The sequence below is a fragment of the Armigeres subalbatus genome, chromosome 3 (genome assembly GCF_024139115.2).
Source record: "Armigeres subalbatus isolate Guangzhou_Male chromosome 3, GZ_Asu_2, whole genome shotgun sequence".
Lineage (NCBI taxonomy): Eukaryota > Metazoa > Arthropoda > Insecta > Diptera > Culicidae > Armigeres > Armigeres subalbatus.
In genome coordinates this window covers 354,785,445-354,806,292 of record NC_085141.1, presented here as the reverse complement: position 1 = coordinate 354,806,292, position 20,848 = coordinate 354,785,445, and the positions used below count along the sequence as shown (strand labels likewise).

General features: G+C 38.8%; 2 protein-coding genes across 2 annotated transcripts in view; one reads left to right on the top strand and one right to left on the bottom strand.

Annotated features, from left to right (window-relative positions):
* Positions 1-1,811: 1,811 nt before the first annotated feature.
* Positions 1,812-20,848, top strand: part of LOC134222825 (uncharacterized) — an 88,358-nt gene continuing 69,321 nt past the window's right edge. The window contains exons 1-8 of the mRNA XM_062701974.1: positions 1,812-2,270; positions 2,332-3,151; positions 3,222-3,658; positions 4,268-4,518; positions 4,588-4,984; positions 14,700-14,919; positions 14,986-15,114; positions 16,254-16,423. Of these exons, the coding sequence (XP_062557958.1) occupies positions 2,138-2,270; positions 2,332-3,151; positions 3,222-3,658; positions 4,268-4,518; positions 4,588-4,984; positions 14,700-14,919; positions 14,986-15,114; positions 16,254-16,423 (2,557 nt within the window). The 5' untranslated portion in view covers positions 1,812-2,137. The remainder of the gene's footprint in view (positions 2,271-2,331; positions 3,152-3,221; positions 3,659-4,267; positions 4,519-4,587; positions 4,985-14,699; positions 14,920-14,985; positions 15,115-16,253; positions 16,424-20,848) is intronic.
* Positions 17,578-18,296, bottom strand: LOC134226124 (histone H1-like). The gene has a single exon (XM_062706697.1). The coding sequence runs from the start codon at positions 18,214-18,216 to the stop codon at positions 17,656-17,658; it is 561 nt and encodes a 186-aa protein (XP_062562681.1). The 5' UTR covers positions 18,217-18,296; the 3' UTR covers positions 17,578-17,655.

Below are 20,848 nucleotides of genomic sequence, written 5' to 3'. Positions count from 1 at the left end.
GAGTGCTTGCTGCTGCTGCCTAAGCCTAAGTAAGAAAAGAGAACGGCAAAAAAAACCCAGATTAATCCACCTAGCGGTGATGGCGCCTTTCTCGCGTAAAAAGGTAATAAATGTAGCCTCTACGCTTACACCTCGATGATGTACAAGAAAGGCAAAACAGTTACACCGTCTAATGTTATGATAGAAAATTTTCACTAGTAGACGACAGATGGCGCTGTCAAAAGTTTCTCGAATTTCCTATGTTCGAATTTTGACTTTCGGACAATTTAGTACTATGAAACTGAACGAAGAGCATACTTACGCCTAAATGCGTGCAACACGAGCATCTTTATAGTACGATGAAACTCTTAATGGGAAGCCACGGATAAAATATTCATAGATGCAAGGCATTTTTCATAACACATTATTGTTCTATGTGACTATGTCTCATCACTATTTTAATATTATCTATTTTTTGCAATTTGCAATTATTATGAAATTCAATAGTGATCAACAGCGTTTTAGTCTCTGTCGGATGCAACTTGTTGCAAGAAAATCGATTAAGAGTTTCTATGTGAAAATTTGGCTAATGTTTTTTATGGCATTTTGTGCACACACACGCACACACATACACACACACACGCACACACGGACAGACAGACATTTATTCAGCTCATCGAGCTGAGTCGAATGGTATATAACACTATGGGTCTCCGGGACTTCTATCAAAAGTTCGATTTTGGAGTGAAATGATAGCCTTTCGTTACAACTTAGTTGTACGAGAAAGGCAAAAAGATAGACCATGATATGCTAAGGGCAAACACAAAGAGAGAGAGAGAGAGAGAGAACGCGAGAAAAGAATATGACTAAAAAAAATTAAGAAAAGCCACTAGTTGACCCGGCAGACGTTGCGTAGGCGAAAATGAACATGAACATTGAGAACTGCATATGCGAGATTCCCATACGAATCTTTATTCTAGTATTTTATGATTTACTCAACTTAACTAATGATTTTAGACTCAGGACATATCATATAAACCCGTCGGAAACTATAACAAATGTACCTGCTAAAGGAATGAATGAAATCCATCCAGCCGTTTTCAAGTTATGCGGATACGAACACAGACCATTTCATTTTTATTATTGCAAATTTTGCACCATGTTCGACTCCCATGCAAAAAATATTGTCCCACCAAAATATGTTCCCACCAGTTTCTCCATATATGGATGACGTCTCCACTGCAAGAAAGAGCTGTTTGGGGTGTGTGATGATGTGCAAGAATGATGTTTTGGATTGTGCTTTCGCTAATTTCTATACAATTGAACGTGTGAGCATTTGTTTTGGTACTTCGACAAATTTGCACGGTAGTCTATTCTTCGGTGAGGAAAGCAATAATAAATATAGAGGCGATTCGCTGGTTGGACCACGACCTCGGCCCAACTAACGAATTCGGTTTTTTAGTTGGGCCAACTGACAGCCATTTGAACACGTGTATTTCGACTTGAACATCACAAATGATGTCCAGTGACGCCCAATCCCGTTTTCCGTGTTTACATTGAATTTTGACGTACGGTTGCTTTTTAGTTGGGCCATAGCCCAACCAGCGGAGGCCCAACTAAAAAGTGACCCAAGTATTAAGATCCCAACCAGCGAATCCCGACTGTATAGAAGATAGAAGATTACCCAGCTTCGTTATCTCTTTTTTAGAGCATTATACCAATAAATTTATACCAAACGCTTTGATCCCAATGCTATGAAAGTTTGACGTAATCGGCAACACTGGAATATGATTTTTTCGATTTTTTGTTTATTATTTTCGACATTGTTGTTTCAAATGGGCGAAAGTCGCAAACGTAAACATTGACATCTTCTGCTGATTTCCGGAAGATTAGAGACTTCTGGCGGTATTTCCACTTCCAGAAGGCGCGGAGCGCCACCAGTTCCAAGTGGTTGTTATTTAGCTGAGAGCGGTCCTATTAGTTGTGGAATTTGCATGAAAATGCATTGTTTACGTTTGCGACATTGGCCCTTATGAAACAACAGTGTAATAATAAATTATTTATGCTTGCATCAGGGAAAAGTTCGTGTACGTCAACAAGTTCAACGTGATTTTGTGATTTTTTGTTTTAAAAATGTTAATGTCTTTTGTGAGTGAATATGCCTTATGTTTCCAAAAAGCGTAAAGCTGCTTTCGCAGTTTGGGCACTCCGGAAATCTGTCCAAGGGACATTATCATCGACTAGTAACTCAGCGCACACACGCTCAATGGCCGAAACTTTGGACGTTCAAGGTAAGCTTCATGGCTAAACTATTAAAAGTAATTTGTAACACTTTTCAACCAAATTCCATAGTCGAGGATCCAAGTCTTTCGGAATCACCGATCGACATCAAAGAGGAACCAATAGAACTGGAAGCTAATCCCTTCGAAATAGATCACTCTGAGGAAATCAAGGTGGAACCACTAGAACCGCTCGTAGAGGAACCAGACCCAATAGGAGAAACGCCGATTTTGGATCAACCCGGTCTAAACCCATCAAAAACGTATACTAGATATCGAAAATTACCGGATACAGAAATACGATGCCGATTTTGTTTGAAGCTGTTTGAAATGGGAAAGCACCAAGGATTTGTATCACGAAAAATGGCGGAGTACGTTTTGGGTGTGCAGACATGGGGATCGCACCGAGATGGCCCAAGTTGCTGTAAGGAATGTAAGAAAATGTTTGAGCTATTTTATGCTTTCAAACGATCCTGTCTTGCGGCTTTGGTTCACCCGAGTGTCTTGTTGGCTTCCGTCCGACAGAAGAGTGAGGATGAGGTCGAGCATTCGATTCCGGCTCAGAAGAACATTCCTAAAAAACAAATTTCAAATCCTTCGGCGAATCAACAACAGCCTCAGATAGTGAACACTGTTGATCCTCCTGTAATTTCGAACAATGAGAGCTCTAATCATAATATTAAGGAACGACCGGAAACGCAACCGATTGAGTCTCAGCAGATCCACACTATGGAGTATGCAGTGGAAATGTTGCCACCTGGCGAAAGTTCTAATAATACAGAGATAGAGATGACAAGTACCGAACATTTCGAACCACAGACAGAAGTCTTCAATCAAACTACTGAAAAACCAATGCTTGAATGTCAGATTTGCTGCGGAAAATTTACAGATGCGTGAGTTTGAAAATAAAATCACTCAACGTCTTTCTTATCCTGTCTTATCCTGTTATTTGATTTATTTCAGGTCGGTTCTTAAACAACACTGGCAGTCCCATTTTGGGACCATCTCAGCAAAGGAAACTGCAACAACCTCCGTTGTCCAATCTTTCAACGAGGATTCTACTTCTAAAGCTATTGGACAAGAAGAATCAGATACAATCGAACACCAATCTTCAGATCCACAAATATCTCCAATTGAGCTGGTTCCTACCGAAGAGATAAGTACTCAGGGGAAAATGATTCCAGACAGCGAAAAACAAACCAATCTCGAACACAAAAAAGACGGAATTAAGTACTGCGCACGCTGCCAGAAATACTTCGGAACAGAGCTAATCTTTACCCACCATAAACCGTACTGTATCAAGGCGCCAAGCAAAAAACGGCCCAGTTTTCCGTGCAGTAAATGTCCACAAACATTCAGTGTTGAACGGAAATATCAGCTTCACATGAACAAACACAACGGTAAGTTGCGACATTATAGAATAAGCACACTATCTCAATTTATTTCGGTTTCGGGTCCTATTCTAGCCCACAATTCATAAATTGTTATAACTTTGAATACATTTACCGCGTGGTTAGTGGAAATTTTCACATTTCATTTGACTGGTATGCGCGTTTTGACGTCAATTTTACAATAATAAGTATTCTTGGCTGTACGTTTTGAAAGCATTCTGATGAATCTATCCTAAACTTCACATGTTTTGTCATCACATTGACTTCCAGCCCGTCGCTTGGTAAATATTGTCGGCAATTTATCGCATTTTAGCACCCGCGAATACCTACCAAATCAGATACACGCATCTGCTTTGTGCTTCGAACAAACTAATTTGTATACCTATGTGAAAACAACAGGAAAGTTTCGACCTTTTGCACAGTGTCATGAAGTTCATGAAGTGAAGTGATTTAATCAATAAGGTGAGTGTAATGCATATTAATACAGTGAAATAAATCTATTTTAGATTCAATGGCTGCGAAACTCGGTTTTTGCCACCCTTATCAATCCGGATGTTCAATTTATTCAAACTTAATAGATTTAAATAATGATTTTATTTAATTTTTTTCATCTTTTAGTCATGTTGAGCCAACATCAATCGAAGAAATCATCTAACATTGATTTTGATGCGCTGGTGAAAGCCATTAGAAGATGTTCGGTGGAAAAAGTGGCGACAAGATGGGCTGCTAAGGCGTACTCAATCCCTCGGTCTACTCTTCAACGCTACTTGAAAAAAGTGGAAGAGACTTTTTCTGACGTTGAAAACGTCGATGATTGTCAATTGTTGGCCTTCGTGCATGAATGTAACGAGCGTGTGGCATCAAATAAGGTTAATAAATTGATGGTTTTTCCAAATTTTTTACATGGGGCGTTGAAATGTGATTTTTTTTAATTTTAGATCTTCTCGACTGACCAGGAAAACGATTTGGTCGGATATATCCTCAAATGCGCCAAACACGCCTGTGGCCTAAACGTCAACGAAATGCGTGAGTTGGCTTACCAGTTCGCCGAGCGGCTTACCATTGAGTTCCCGGATAAATGGCTAGAGGACAAAAAAGCCGGGGTAGTATGGTACAAAAAGTTTATGCGTCGCCATCCCGAACTAACCTTGCGAAAGCCAAAGCAAACCACCATAAATTGCGTCAGTGCTTCCCCCAACCACGAAGTCCATAAAACTCCAAAAACACTGCAACCTACTTCTTCTGCCTCTGGTTCTCGTTCTATATCATCGACCAGCCTCTTTATTCTGGAAAAAATTCGTCCATTGAGAGGTGTCAGCCCAAAGAAGGAACTCGACTGAGGACTGGACTCCCCAGAAATCCTTTAGGATTTAAAAGAACAAGCGATTAAAAGAGGTCAAGGCAACAACCAAGACGTTGAATACATGCAAAATGAATAAATAATTTCTCTTCTGTAAATCTTAGCTGTTTTCATTCAATTTTTACTGGCCAATTTTTTTAACACATATAGTTATCATGGTGACAATGCATCCAGGTAGTGAGATTGTGTCACCGCAGTCCCTTACCGAGGTCGGATAACAGAATCATTTTTTTTATGATTTAGTTGTTCTCAGACCCATGCAATCTATTCTACATGTATTCTAAGTTGTTGCAACATCATTTATCCATACTTTACTTGATAAGTGACGTAAGCGCCAAATTACAACACGCATGTTTGCCGTTTTTCTGTTAAAGAGCTCGATGAGTATAGCACCATGTTTTAGAAATGCCGTATACGTCACTTTTTCATATTACGGCAGTGTAGGAGTCAGCGACAAGCATGCCATGATTACCAAACTGTTACTATTTATGAACCATTGCATCATGACGTCATTTAAAATTTTTTTTTACCCGTGTTCAAATGGCGAGTGAAGTTTCATGAGGGCAATTTTTCCATTTTTTATATGGAGTTTTTGGCTCGTGTAATCTGTAGTAGGGGCAATATGAACATACGGGGCAATATGAGCCACCCTGAATTTGAGCTTATTGACAAGTTTTATCATCTCAAAGTTATATGATCTTTAAGAGAATGGTCCACATAAGCCTCAATGTGAAAACCGCATTAAAATTCAATTCAAACATGAAAATACACTTGAAAATGTAAATTTTTGCTGCATAGGCAGAATTATTATAAGATTTTAAGTTTATAAATAAGGTTTTGACACAAAATTGATTAAAATACAGGTTAAAAATACACAACAATCAAAAGATCTATTATAATTGAATATTGTGCACACATTTTTGTACTGATACAAATCTGAATTTATCATAAAACATTTTTTTTCCAAAACCACTCTCTATGGGGCAATATGGACATACCTGCACAGGGCAACATATTAGGCACTTATATGCGAACAAATTCAAATTTTAGTTGCCGAATACAAAAACATTATCATCTATGTTAGCTTCATTACGGATAAATTACAATATCGTATCACTGCGATCGGAACAGAAAAAAATTAACATAGACCAATTGAAATGTGTCTGCGCAAACGGCAAAGAGTGGCATATCGGTTCAGTCCGCTGTTGTGCGGCTTATTAATCTCATTTTCAATGGAATACACTAAACTGTTGTAGGAATATCATATTCATCCACATTACGACACTTTTATCTCCCAAAAGAACGTTTTGGATGGGTGGCTCATACTGCCCCAAATGGTGGCCCATATTGTCCCGTATAGTCGGGAACACACATTAAAAACAACACATTTTCAAAGTGCATTCCAACAATTTCAAAACGCATTATTCATCATTCATCGACGTAATATGAAAGGTAACACTCTCTAGTATAAGTCAACTACATTTGAATAACGATGTTTGGAGCATTTCAGCGCTTTTTGGAACGATCTCCTTAGGTGGCCTATATTGCCCCGATCACCCCTATATCATCGGAAAAAGGAAAAATGTTCGGTTAAATTATCAAATTGTGGAATAAATCGAATTGTATTAACAAAAGCGCCCATTTCTATTTGGTGGTGATCTTCGGATATCGAACGAGAATGAGTGTATGCTGACCTGAACGTTTACTACATTGCGTGGGCATCACTAACGCTCCATGTTCGGTATAATGATAAATATTGGTTTTCTGACTCCGATTATTCAGTTCGTTAACGATTGCGATAGCGAACATATCGCTGATAGCAGTAGGAGCAGGCAGTCACGCTCCGATGGTGAGTAAGCGGGTGGGGCCGCCCTCTGCCATCGGACCGTCGGCAAGCCTGCAGCAGTAGCCGTAGCAGACCAGCCAGGAGGCTGAGGAGGCAGCCACGCTCCGATGGTGAGCAAGCGGGTGGGTACAATTTTGGAGTCCTATTGCTTCTTCAATAATCTTAAATCTTCTATCACTTGGAGACTTCTTGCTCCTTTAATTATTTCCAAACTTTGGAGTCCTCTTGCTCCTTCATAAATTCCAATTCTTCGGAGCCCTTTCCTCCGGCATCAATTTCTTTTTCTTGGAGTCCTCTTGCTCCTTCTACTATTTGAATCTTTGGAGTCCTCTTGCTCCTTCATTAGTGTGAAGTTTTCGGAATCCTCTCTCCGAGAAAAAACACAAGGCACATTTATGGATATGACAAGCATCCTATAAAATATGCAAATAAACTTACCATTCTCGTCCCACCGTCTGCGTCATTGTCGTGACGAATTGGAATCCGTCAGGCTAAGGGATTATATCAGGCTTACCGACGGTCCGATGGCAGAGGGCGGTCCCACCCGCTTACTCGCCATCGGATCGCGGTAGCCTCCTCAGCCTCCTGGCTGGTCTGCTACGGCTACTGCTGCAGGCTTGCCGACAGTTCGATGGCAGAGCGCGGTCTCACTTGCTTGCTCACCATCGGAGCGTGGCTGCCTCCTCAGCCTCCTGGCTGTTCTGCTACGGCTACTGCTGCAGGCTTGCCGACGGTCCGATGGCAGAGGGCGGTCCCACCCGCTTGCTCACCATCGGAGCGTGGCTGCCTCCTCAGCCTCCTGGCTGGTCTGCTACGGCTACTGCTGCAGGCTTTCCGACTAGAGATGGGAAAAACGGATCTCTTTGATGAACAGATCAGATCTGGGTCATTCATTCTAATGATACGCATCTTTCAACCGGAACGAATCCTTGGAACAAAATGCTAGAAGAATGCAAAGTAGTGAAACGTTCGTCATTTAGGCTCACACTTTTGAGCCGTACTTAAAATAACTTCACCCTTTCTTGTTTACAAGCGTATGGATTACAAACAATGAACTTTTTATTTTATTATGTCCCTACAAATGGTCATATAATTTGCTAATCTGGTGAACCGGATCTTTTTAAAAATGATCCAGAAAGCATTCACTCACTTTAGAGATTCGGATCATTTTAACGGCTCCGGATCTGAAAGCCCATTTCTATTGCCGACGGTCCGATGGCAGAGGGCGGTCCCACCCGCTTACTCACCATCGGAGCGTGGCTGCCTCCTCAGCCTCCTGGCTGGTCTGCTACCGGTGCTATCAGCGATGTGTTCGATGTGTTAACGAACTGAATAATCGGAGTCAGAAAACCAATATTTATCATTATACCGAACATGGAGCGTTAGTGATGCCCACTCAATTTAATAAACGTTCAGGTCAGCATACACTCATTCTCGTTCGATATTCGAAGATCACCACCAAATAGAAATGGGCGCTTTTGTTAATACAATTCGATTTATTCCACAATTTGATAATTTAACCGAACATTGTATTCGACTGTATTATTTTTCCTTTTTCCGATGATATACTACACAATCGTCTATAGCAAATAAATAATTGTTTTTTCATTCACGATCTGAACATCGTATACAAGACAGACGTGTTCTTATTCGATCTATGGCTACATTCCTACAGGTTATGGGCCTGCTAGAACGTTTTTTTACTAAACAGTATTGAAATAAATAGAAGTTTGTCTGACCAAGATTGTGCCGCAATTGGATTTTCCAGAAGAGATTGGAATGGAAAAATTCGAAATCGAGCGGCTTGGAAGTGACAATTATGAAAACTGGAATTTCCAAGTAAAGAGCCTTCTGATGCGAGATGAATTATGGAAATATGTTGTCGGGAATCCGCCGGAGCCCGTCAATGATGCTTGGATGAATGGAGACCAAAAACCCAAGGGATAATATCTTTATTTGTTGAAATAATGCAGCAGTTTCTGACTCGAAACTGCAAAACCGCAAAGGAAATTTGGGACACACTCAAGAAGCACTATCAGAAGACATCATTGACAACCAAAGCAGCTTTCGATAGGCTTCACCGGCATTAAGTCCACCACGTGGCAGTTGGAGGCCTTTCTCCATCGTAGTCCCGGTCGGATTGCACTCGCTCATCCCGAAACGATTCAGCACCTTCTTGATGCTAGACTCCTGCGACAGTCTCAACGTTCCTTCGCTACGGCGTTGATGGAATTCAAGTTTCTTCCCGCAATCAGGAGATCATCAATGTACAGGATAATGTACACCTCGTCGCCGTCTCGGCACCTGACGTATAGGCAGTAGTCCCTCTTCGATCGAACAAAGCCCAGCTTCTCGATCTGGCTGGTGAACTTCTGGTTCCAACACCGCGGCGATTGCTTCAGCCCATACAGCGACTTCTGCAGCTTGCACACCGTCCCCGGTGCTGCCGTTACACCGTCCGGGGCACTGATGTAGATGGTTTCCTTCAGCTCGCCGTGAAGGAAAGCGGTCCATCTGGTGGAAGAAGAATCTCTCGTGAACGCCCACCGCCAGGAAGATTCTGATTGTCGCTAGTTTGGCAACCGCAGCGTACGTTTCTTCGTAGTCCAGCCCCGGTCTCTGCAGGAAATCTTTCGCTACAAGTCGAGCCTTGCATCGCACGGTACGTCCGTTCTCGTTCATCCGAAAGACCCACTTCGTTTTCAACGGCTTCACGTTGGCAGGACATGGCATTAGCCGCCACACCTGGTTCTTCTCCATGTACTGCAGTCGTCTTGAATGGTTTTTAGCCACTCGTCACGATCGTCTCGGTCCAAGACTTCCTGGTAGCTTTCAAGAACATCTAGTGTGGGGGAAAATGCGGCAGAGGTTGCTCGGAAACCAGTAAAATAATTAAGCAAACTTACCCGGTAGCCTGCGCTCCCGTTCGCTGTGCCTCGACGACTCGCCATGTTTCTATCTGTTGGCATCGCATCTATCTGTTGGCAAAGGGAGCTGTTGGTTCGGTTGGCTCGTCCACTTCCACTTCATGAGTTTCGCACAAGCGTCGCACATCCAGAACAAATTATAATAAGAGTTGAGAACATTCACGGAGGTCTTCGTTAATTTAGTGACCATGTAAGCGTCCTGCGAAACGCGGGACGTCTATCTTGATTACACCATTGCACAATGGGAAAAAAATCCGTAACGCGAATAAATTCAATATCTCGGTTCGGTATGGGCGGATTGCGCTGAAATTTTGACACAATCGTAGAACTTTCTGGAGAACCGTGCAAGACCTCGTTTTACCCCAATGCCTCACATTTGTAATATAATTCCTCAAGTTCGGAGTAACAAAAAATCGACAAAACATAACACATTCGACCTAAAATTTTGCCAAAAACCGTGTTATGTGATCTCTGTCTACTGCACGTTGTTGGGAATTGAGATCTTGCTGATTTTACCCCACATTCTCATATTCTTTAAATTGCTTACTAATGACCTAACAATACTAGTCTGATCCAGAATTTTCCAGGGAATCGAGTGGAGTTATTTTTGCCCACCGCACGAGTGAAGAAGCTAAAATATTGCCCATTTTACCCCACGTTCTATTATTTTCTAAGTATTACCCAAATGGTCAAGGTTTTCCGGAAGCATAACAAATAAGGGGCATTGGGGTAAAACTAGGTCTTGCTGCTTCGTGCAGTGAACTTAACCACCTTTGCAGGATTCCCTACTTAAGTAGTGATCATTCAAAATTTTCGACCACTATAGCAAATAGTCTGGAGCAAAATAGAACAAACTCACTCACCCCAGCAGTGTTCCATTCATGTTTTTAAAATTTTCAATTAAATGAATTAGGGGAAAGTGGGGCAAGATGGCCATCCTAAGCGGTAACCCTTGTAAAATAGTGACACTCCTTCAAATTCTGCTGATTTTTCCATGAAACATCTTTATGATGACCCGTCTTTGACATAAGTATCAACAAACACTGATTAATAACGTTTCAGTATCTTATAAACTGGTTTTAAAAACGGTGTTTTTATGATGCCTATATTTACCATATGGGGCAATATGACCACCCCCTCGAGGCAAGACGAGCATGGACCAAAAACTATATCAAAAGTGTGCTAAACTTATTTAGAATAGGGGACACATTTCTTGCACTTCTATGGATTATGTTCAAATGGTGCTTCGTTTAAAAATGTCGTATTTCATGTTGATTTCTTGACAACTGGCACTACGACAATATCAGAATTTGCAATTGGCGTAACTAATGAAAAATTCTAGGGGGGGCTAACTTTTTTTATAACTTTTCTTATTTACAACAAATAAGACAAAAAGTTTTTGCTCGATTCAACTGATGTATATTCTTGGCCTACCAGATATCAATGGACGACTTAAATATTTCAAATGATGTTCATCGACGCTCAGCCCTGTTTCAAAAATCTAGAAATCTCGCAGGATTCCCAAAATTCTTGATAGGTTCAAAAAACCATTGCGCTTACCGTAAATAGAATGTGAAGCACGATCCTGATTTTCAAAGGATTTTTTTATTTGCTTCGAACCCAGAATACATTATAAATTAAATATTAGTAATTCAAACTCTTTTCGCCAGCTTTCAATTCAGTGGCCTGACAATTCCTACGAGCTTTCAAACGGCGATCTGACCACAACAAACTAACCTTTCTTTTCTGTTAGAATAACTTCTAGGATGGTTTAAAAAAATAAGTTTCACATCCCAATACAACTTATTGGTCGTTAATTTTCAATTTAGTTAAAAAAATTGCAACAAATTAACTTATAGGAGCATTTGTTAACACATAGGAACATTTAACACATCTTTTCTCTCAGTAGGTCTGTTTCACGCCTACTGAGACATTTTCACTGGTTTCATTGCTGCAGCGACAATAGGAGTTTAGAGAATTAAATAGTATGCAGAGTTTCTAAAATCCATCCGAAAGAATACAAAGTTCTTTCTTATTCAACTTTTAGTTACCTCTACTTGAAATCTAAGAGTTTTACCGAACCTTTCTCAAGAAGCCTACAGTGATAATAATGCGCTGCAGCTTTTAGGATTGGTATTAGTTAGGAAGGTTAAGATCATACGCTCGATTTAGATAACAATTACTCACAAAACCCTGGAAAACTTGAAAATCTAAAGAAATTGTCCATTATCCATTAAGTACTTGTAATACTAATAAATAATATATTTTTCAATTCACTTGATGATGAGGTATTTCCTTTGGTATTTCATAAACTATAAAGTGTCTTGAGGGGTCCAGATTTTGTCATGAGCAAGCCTTATAACAATTGCTCGAAGTTCAAAAACTTGAGCGAATTGATTCAACTTGCTGTAGTGTTTCGAAGAGAGGGATTGGATAATGAAGATAATCCTTTCTCTGCATTTACCCCTGTATATAATCAGTGGACTAGATATGTGCAATACTTATACAAAGTTACAAATTTTCTAGGGGGGGCTAGCCAGATCCTAGGTGGGGCTATAGCCCCCCTAGCCCCCCTGTAGTTACACCAATGATTTGCATAAAACTAATTTTTACTGTTAAAACCATATCCTTTGTTTTAAATCATCTCTGATTCACGCAGAAACTATTTGGATCATTTTTTAAATGCATTTAAGGGTTAGGCGACTCTTAATCCTGGAGATGTACAAAGATTTATATCCTATCAAACCTAATTACTTTGAATCTCCTCAAATTATTATTGTATATAGGCTATAGTTATATAAAAGCTTCGGTAAATATCAATTTGTCCTGAAAAATGAGTAATTTAGGCTTCAATTGTTAAATTATGTAACTAGAAAATTATAAGAAAATTCGAATTTCAACTAAACCATCTTCAAATCAATATTACAAGAACAAGTGAGGTTGTCAAAGTGCATTTTTCAGTTGTACAGCCCTTTTACATTATTGTAAACCAATCCTTGTAATAATAATGTGAATATAATGCTCACTTAAGACATAAATAACGTTGGCTGTCTTGCCCCATATGGCCATCTTACCCCACTATTCCTATGTTGCTACCAAATATGGCGCCGTAATTGCAAAGTGGACTGATCCGTAGATAAAATGACGCATTCATACACCAAAGCCATTGAAAAATATTTGAATCTCGTGGTTCAAATCTGCAGAAAATAGAACTGAGCGTTATACCAGTCAGGGATGGGAAAAATCAAATAAAAAAAACGAAAATTCAGTAGCCGCTAAGTTGCGAAGGCCGACGAAGGTCCTTCGTAGCTTAGTTGGTTTAAAACACCAGTATAGCGTACTGAGGATCGTGGTCCCATCGAAGAAAAGTGGTTACCTCCAATACATTTTTAAATTCAAAATCTTCCACATAATACATATACATATTCACATCTAAATTTTCAGAACATAGGGTAAATGCTCCCATATTAATAACAGCCCGTATATTAATCCCAACCGTCAATAAACCAAATTGAAAATCAATTTAATTACAATATCTCACATCGAACGTACACAATAATGAATGGACCACATTCTTCAATGTTTGGAATATTATTTAAAATTCCGTTTGGGTAATGTTTAAGTTCACAAAACTCAAATTATTAAAAACTAAATTTTAAAACACAATAATTTTCATTTTCCTACCTCTGAGCTGTAGTTTGATGCTCTGCTCGATTGCTACTAGCAGATTCATCTGTTTTCACGCCGATGTTTTCCACTCAATTTCAAGCTTACACAAATGTATCCTTTAAAAATTCACTTCACAACACATAAAGCACATCACATTTTCACTATCAAGATAATTATATTTGAAAAACCAACGCGATTTCCTATAGTTTGATATAGGTTTATTTCGAACAACGTCTAAATTATCCTTGTCCGTATTCCAAACTGTTTACATGGCTTGCAGTACTCTCAAAGGTTGCCGGAAAAGATTTTTATTTCAAAAATGCTTGAATGAACTTTCATTGTGAAATTCAATTCTCATGTTTGTAAAATAAGTTATATCGAAAAGATAAATTATGACAAACATAGAATTGAATTGATAAGATGGCAGACTGCAATAAAAACTTTAATGTTGTAATTATATTTCTAATAATATTTCAGTTGTTACAACATAAATACAAAACATTGAAGAATTCGGCATCACTGCAATCACATCGTTACGTATACACACGAGTAATAGTATGTGTAGTTTTTGTTGGAAATAGTATTATTGAAATAGGTACAGGCATAGGATTAACTGTTTTTGAATGTTATTGAAATGGGTACATAGCGGCGATGATGTTTTTCAGTTGAATACTTCATAAATGTGATATAAATAACATTTCTGAAGTCACCAAATTGTTCTCAATCAAATATTATGTGCCTTGAGCATAATTATTCTCACGGTTCTTTATAATTAAGTGAGAAATCAATGTACTTTATGTGCACCTTGCCTTATTGTTATTGATATAGGAACAGATACCCTAGTAAATTAATGTCCAAGTCGAGTGATCTAATATCCGAAAAATAGGCATTTAACTTTGATTGAACTCTTATCCTATTTTTTAAGTTAAATAAAAACCGGGAAAATTTGACAAAATTTATCGGGAACAGCGGTAAAAAAACGGCAATTTGAAAATCGAATTTCAGTTTCTGTTTTTTTTTTATACTTACAAGTTTGATAAATTTGTTATCATGGTTTCTTATAATTCGAAACAATTTTTGCCTTTCTTGTATCGTTATTCGTTGTCTATTGAGAGCGACTTCTGCAAACCCTGAGCTTGGTGCTAAATTACCGTCTACCGTTTGAAGTATCTTTTATGCCGATTTATTGAGAGTTGTAGATTTGTACCAATATTGAACAACCGATAACTCGAAACATATCCATTCCAGGAGTACGAACGGTTCCCTGCCGCCGAGATGGTTGCACCAAGATGTTCTTCGATACGAGCTACCGTCACACGCACGAGATGTTGTGCGGTCAAGACGTGAAGATTATATGCAGCATTTGCGCTGCGATTGTCCGTTCGAATGGTGCGCTAAGCGCCCACATGGCTACCCACGAAGCACCAAAGTGGATCTGTGAGATATGCAACAAGGCTTTCCATACGAAGTAAATTTGCTTGCTTTTAAGTAGATTGTCTCGGAGATTAATTTTAAATTTTCTTCTGTCCCGTAGTGCGCGGCTTAAGAAACACAAAGGCGTTCACTCGGAGGAACGCAAGTTTGTGTGCAAAGTCTGTGGCAAAGGGTTCAAATCGTACGAAGCGAATCGAGTTCACCAGCGGATTCACACACAGGAGAAGCCGTACGTTTGCCACATCTGCAGCATGGCATTCACCTACAACTGCTTGCTCAAAGTGCATTTGGAAAAGGGGCACGATTAATGCGAACAAGTGTCATGGTGATTTGATGGTTGCAACCATCATGGTCTGCAAATGGCAAAAATGATTAGAACTATTATTTTATTCGTCCAATTTATATTGAGTTGAGAATGTTTTGCCTTAGTTTTGAAGAAGCCGCAATGCTTTGTCGCATTCTGGAATAGCAAATTACAGAAATCAGCAAAAGTAATGTTTAGTTCGGAACCTGGAAGAAGGCGTCGACTCCGGGGTCATTAGTCATCGATTTGCTTGTCATTTTACACCGGAAGTAAAGCAGCACACTTGCCACAATGCGCTTTTATATATAGTACCTACCTCTCCTATTCTACCACGATATCTAAAAGCGCTCTTACTTTTCAAAGATGCATTTGTGAGAAGTTATCCTTCTTCTGATGGACTTTGTTGACCCAAAGATTTGGTTTACTCTTCGTAGTCGCTAGACAAGTAACCTAGACCAACAACTTTTGATAATTAACTATTAGTAACGAATAAACGTTATTATCGTTATGCTTACTATCAATAAACCAGTCGTTGTATAGAGCAGAAGTAGCTTCCCTTTCTGTATGAAAGCCCAATATTCAAAAACAAATCATTTCATCTTTTTTTGCAATTCCAAGAGTTGTGGTTTAGATTTGTTGTATAAAGATATTCCACTTAACACGCTTCAACGAATTTGATCACAAATTACCAACCTCCAATTGGTTGGGCGCAAGCGATCTTATAAATCAGCTGTTTGAGAATGATCTGTATGCTGTTCATTTCTTTCCAGGGATACGAACAATTCCTTGTCGGATGGAAGGATGCTCGAAAATGTATTATTCTACCAAATCACGCAGCGATCATGAAGCCGTATGTGGTCAAACTACACCCCAGTTTATATGCTCTATTTGTGCTGCGATATTGGGTACGCCCAGCTCCTTGCGCGCCCACATGGCTACCCACATAGAGCCGACTGTCATCTGTGAGCATTGCAATAAGGCGTTTCAAACAAGGTATGATTGTCGAATGCTATACACACCTGTATTCTTGTTCAAGTTTGATTACACTAATCCAATTTCCGTAGGGCCAAGCTTAAAAAGCACTACGCTGTGCACTCGGATGTGCGCAAATATGAGTGCAAGGTCTGTGGAAAGCGCTTCAAGACGCTTTATGCCAACCAGGTTCACCAGAGGATCCACACACAGGAGAAACCGTACATATGTCATATCTGCGGCATGGCATTCACCTACAACTGTTTGTTGAAAACGCACCTGGAGAAAGGACATGAACCGGAGAGCGAACATTCTTAGCTTCGATAAAGGTATGTAATTATGTGAACTTCTGTGAATTAGAAGAAATAACAAATGCGATTATGTCGATAGATATACATCTGATATACATGCGATTATTTCGTTTTATATGCATAAAGCATGAATGAGACAATAGTTTTGATGAATCCCTTTTAGGAATAAATATAAGGGTTTATTCACAAATTCCAGAACGCCAAAATTAATCATTTTCAACCTCCACCCAGTCTCTCGATAAGGCTGTAAAGCTTAGACAGATACCCAATCACCCCCCTGAGCGTTATGGAATTTGTGGATGGGCTTGGGCATTAGAGGGTTAATATGAAAACGAAAATTATAATTACTAGTGTATGGAAGATATCGTATTGATACTTTTCAAAAATTGGAGTTGAACAATTAATTTTTTTTAGATGCCTGTTCCATTTTTCTTGGTTCTATATCACCCACTAAGACATTGCCACTTTACAGTTTAGTGTGCATTTAACCACTTCCACAGTTATTGCCCGGGGATACGTTGATAATAACAGAATAACAGAATTTAACCACTTCCACAGTTATTAACTGTGAAGTTCCTAAGTCGGAAGTGGTTGTCTTGGGCTCTCGTATATCATAAGGCTGGCTAGCAATATGATATTTTTATGCTAGTGAATCGAACCAAGTCACCTCCAGTATGGTCTTGTTTTGTAGCAAACGATTCTTACCTTGGTTTTCTGACCATCCACGTGAAATAAATTATTATCCTATTATTGTGAAAAAATTAAATCCAAGAAAATCGACGATAAATCAAGCACTATCCATCTTAATGATACTAAGAGTAATGTTTACGAGACAGAAGCAATCTAGCTCATCTACATATTCTTACTCTGGAAGGGCTATTTACTTACGACAATAAGATAGAATAAATTCATTTCGACACAATAAGATTTTTAGATGATGAGACTACTCTATCGGATTATCGTATGTAGATCACTATCCCAAAGTTAGTATATAGGTTTGCGCTTTACAAGGATTTTCTTTCATTCATTTCAAGCACATTTATTTTCTTCAATGAAAAAAAAACACCAACCCAAGAAAATTTTGTTAACTCTTTCGCATAACTCGTTTTGGTAGCCCTGAAAAGGACTGATTGTTAAAGAAAAAATATATGGCACATTACGAGCGCAGACCCCGAGACCCACCTTACTTCTTGGCAACCTTCTTCGACGCACCGGTGGCCTTCTTTGGTTTCGGAGCTTTTGGCTTCTTGGCAACGCTCTTCGAAGCTTTGGTAGACTTTTGTTTCGGTGCGGTGACCTTCTTCTTGGCACCTCCCGCCGATGCAGGCTTGACCTTCTTAGCTCCTGCAGCCTTCTTTGGCTTGGCCACTCCCGCGGTCAGCTTTTTGGCCGGTTTCTTGACCACCTTCGTCTTAGCCTTCTCACCAGAAGCCTTGGCTTTCGGTTTCAACTTGAACGATCCGGCTGCTCCGGTACCCTTGGTCTGAACCAGTACACCCTTGGCGACTCCGTTCTTCAGCGACTTCTTAATGAACGGAGACAGTTTCGTCACATCGCACTTATAGTTAGCACCGATGTACTTTTTCACGGCCTGCAACGATGTTCCGTTGCGTTCCTTGAGCGATGCGAGAGCAGCCAGCACCATGTTATTGACTGGTGGATGGGTGGATGGTTTCTTTGCTTTCTTATCGCCCTTGGAAGCAGCGGCCTTGACCTTCTTTGGAGCAACTGCAACATCAGCCATGATGATTGTTTTTCACCGTTTGTTTTGGTTTGGTTTATCCGAATAAAATCACTTCGATATAGCAAACACAACACACTTGAATCTTGTATGCGTCGAAGTCGCCGTTATGTTATTCTGATGTCCGTGTTAGGGAAGCGCGCGCCAATATTTAATAGTTAGTCGCATGTAAATAATTTCGACGGTTTTCGATCGGTTGTTTGTCAATTACATTTTTTACCATTAAAGTAGTGAAATCAAAGCGCTTATTCTGATGTTTCTTCATCAGGAAAGATGCATTTTTCACTGAATCATAATTTAGCTGTTTGATCATTTCTTGTCATCAAATTAAAAGGGTTATCATTACCCAGTCGAAAACTGTGTTCATGAAGGCTTATGTTTAACGATAAATTATTGTTTAATAAATTAATTTCATTGAAAAAAATGTATTTCAGAGTGGTACGCAAATTGTTTAAAGTTCTTATAGAACTATCAGAATAGACTTTTCATCGACGTCTGGGGAGATATTCAGCCTTAAATATACTCATGTCGATAGCTTCGTCAATCGAAAAAGTTCAATTGCGTTACAACATAGTTCAATTACTTAGGCAATAATTGTTACCAAATAGTTAAAAATAGTTACATTTTTCGCGTGAGTTCGGCCTTATGTTTTCCGCAATCAAAATTTCTACACACTTTAATTGAAAAAATGTGCAATTTACGTTTAATCATGAAATTGCGCAGTTTGATTCTCTTTTGACTATTACAGTTAAGATAATTAGGAATATAAAACAACAATTAAAGAATTTTGCTTATTGCTATAATCGGTATCAAATGTTATACGTAAGTAATAGTAACTTAATGAATTTACGATCATAATTTACAAATCAATTAGCAACTACGCACTTTCAATTATATATGTATTGTCATATTGAATTCCGTGAGGGGAAGCGTTTCGAACAAAGAAACCGTGCATTGCTGGCAAAGGGCATACAGTATTGTATGTTCTTATTCTACTAATCAGAAGTATCAAAGGTTCTTATTGGAATCGCAACATGAAATTGGATTCAAATTTTCTAACTTATGTTTTACGAGTGTGCTCACTGGGCATCCTGTCTCAGAGTATGTTTAGTTTCTGAGGGGAACAATTGATAACATTTTGATTCACTATAGAATAATTGGTGGAAAGATCTTTGATCAGGAAACTTTCCTATTTTTTCAATGCGGGACATGAAATATGTTTCCTAAACAAGTTCAACTCAATATGCTTAAAGTATTAACTTTTATACCTTTCATTAACTGCCAAAAGTTTAAAGAAATGGTTGAGAAACGATAGTTAACGCAATTAGTCTTTTTTTCTTAATTGGGGGTGTTTTTTTTTATTTTAAAATTAAGTTTGACACCGTAACGAAATTAGTGATTTCGAAATGATTTCATAGGACTTTTAGGAATCCTAACGGAAACTTGAGTAGTAGTTTCGAACAGTTATTATATATTACTTCTTCATTCGCTTGTTTAGTTGCGACCAGTTGAATCGTTTTTTTTTTTTTTTGAGAAACTATATACACAGGATTCTGTTTTTAGACGATTTACATTTTCTCGATTTTACGCTAAACCTTGATATTTACAGTACAGTTTTTACCATCTGATTTTTCTTCGATTTATTTAGGATTTATTAAAAGATGTTGCATGGTGGTTAATTAAAGACACACGATCCAAAATACGACCGAACAAAATCATATAGAAACAGAATTCTTTGTATAATATATTATAAATTTAAATTCCAATAACGAAAAAGGTCCCTAGCCAAGGTCACGGGGGTTGACGGCACTGAAGATGATATTCATCTGTGTATCATATCACATTTGTAGCACTTCAGTGCGCTTCTAACGATTCACAGTGGATCGGCTGCTTTGCAGACTGAGCTCTTGATCGTATGTCCCGGCATACTTATCAGGTATAGCTCTTTACATGGAGGATCCGCTAGGGCTCATTAGCACTCTCCAAGGGGTCAGGAAATTAATCAATTTCTCGTCAACTGGAAGTAGCGAGGCAAACGCGTGGCCACAGGTAGGATAGGATAGGTTGTAATATAGATTGACATTGAGAAGTCATGAATCACAATAGATCATTCTTATATTTTAGAAACAATCAAATTTCAGAATGTTTTCAACTGGGAGTGGAGAACTATTTAGACTTATCAAGATTTGCATTAGGTAGGAAAATTCAAAATAGTTATGTCGATGCAATTAAATGAATAGAAAATAGCTTAATGATAGGAATCTAATCTCTTTCTATTTAAATTGCAAAAGTTACCTCCAATAAGAAGTGCATAACAGTTTTAGTTTCAGTATATTTTACCACGAGCTTTATGGCATGAAGATAAAATTTTTTGAAGATAAAATATGAATAATTTTCGTCCTTTCGAATAATTTTCTTGAAGTAATGAAGCTTGTATGTTTCCTTAATATTTGGCGAAATAATAAGAGTTCGTTGTGAAAAGAAAATTATTTTGAGCTTTTTAGTGGAATGTTTTCACCTGTCATAAGACGAGTTTATACAATCCCATTGAATTCCACCACTTAATTGTATCCTGACAGATACGTATTTCGACCTCAACAGTAAGGCCGTCTTCAGTGTCTTGTACTTGACTCGA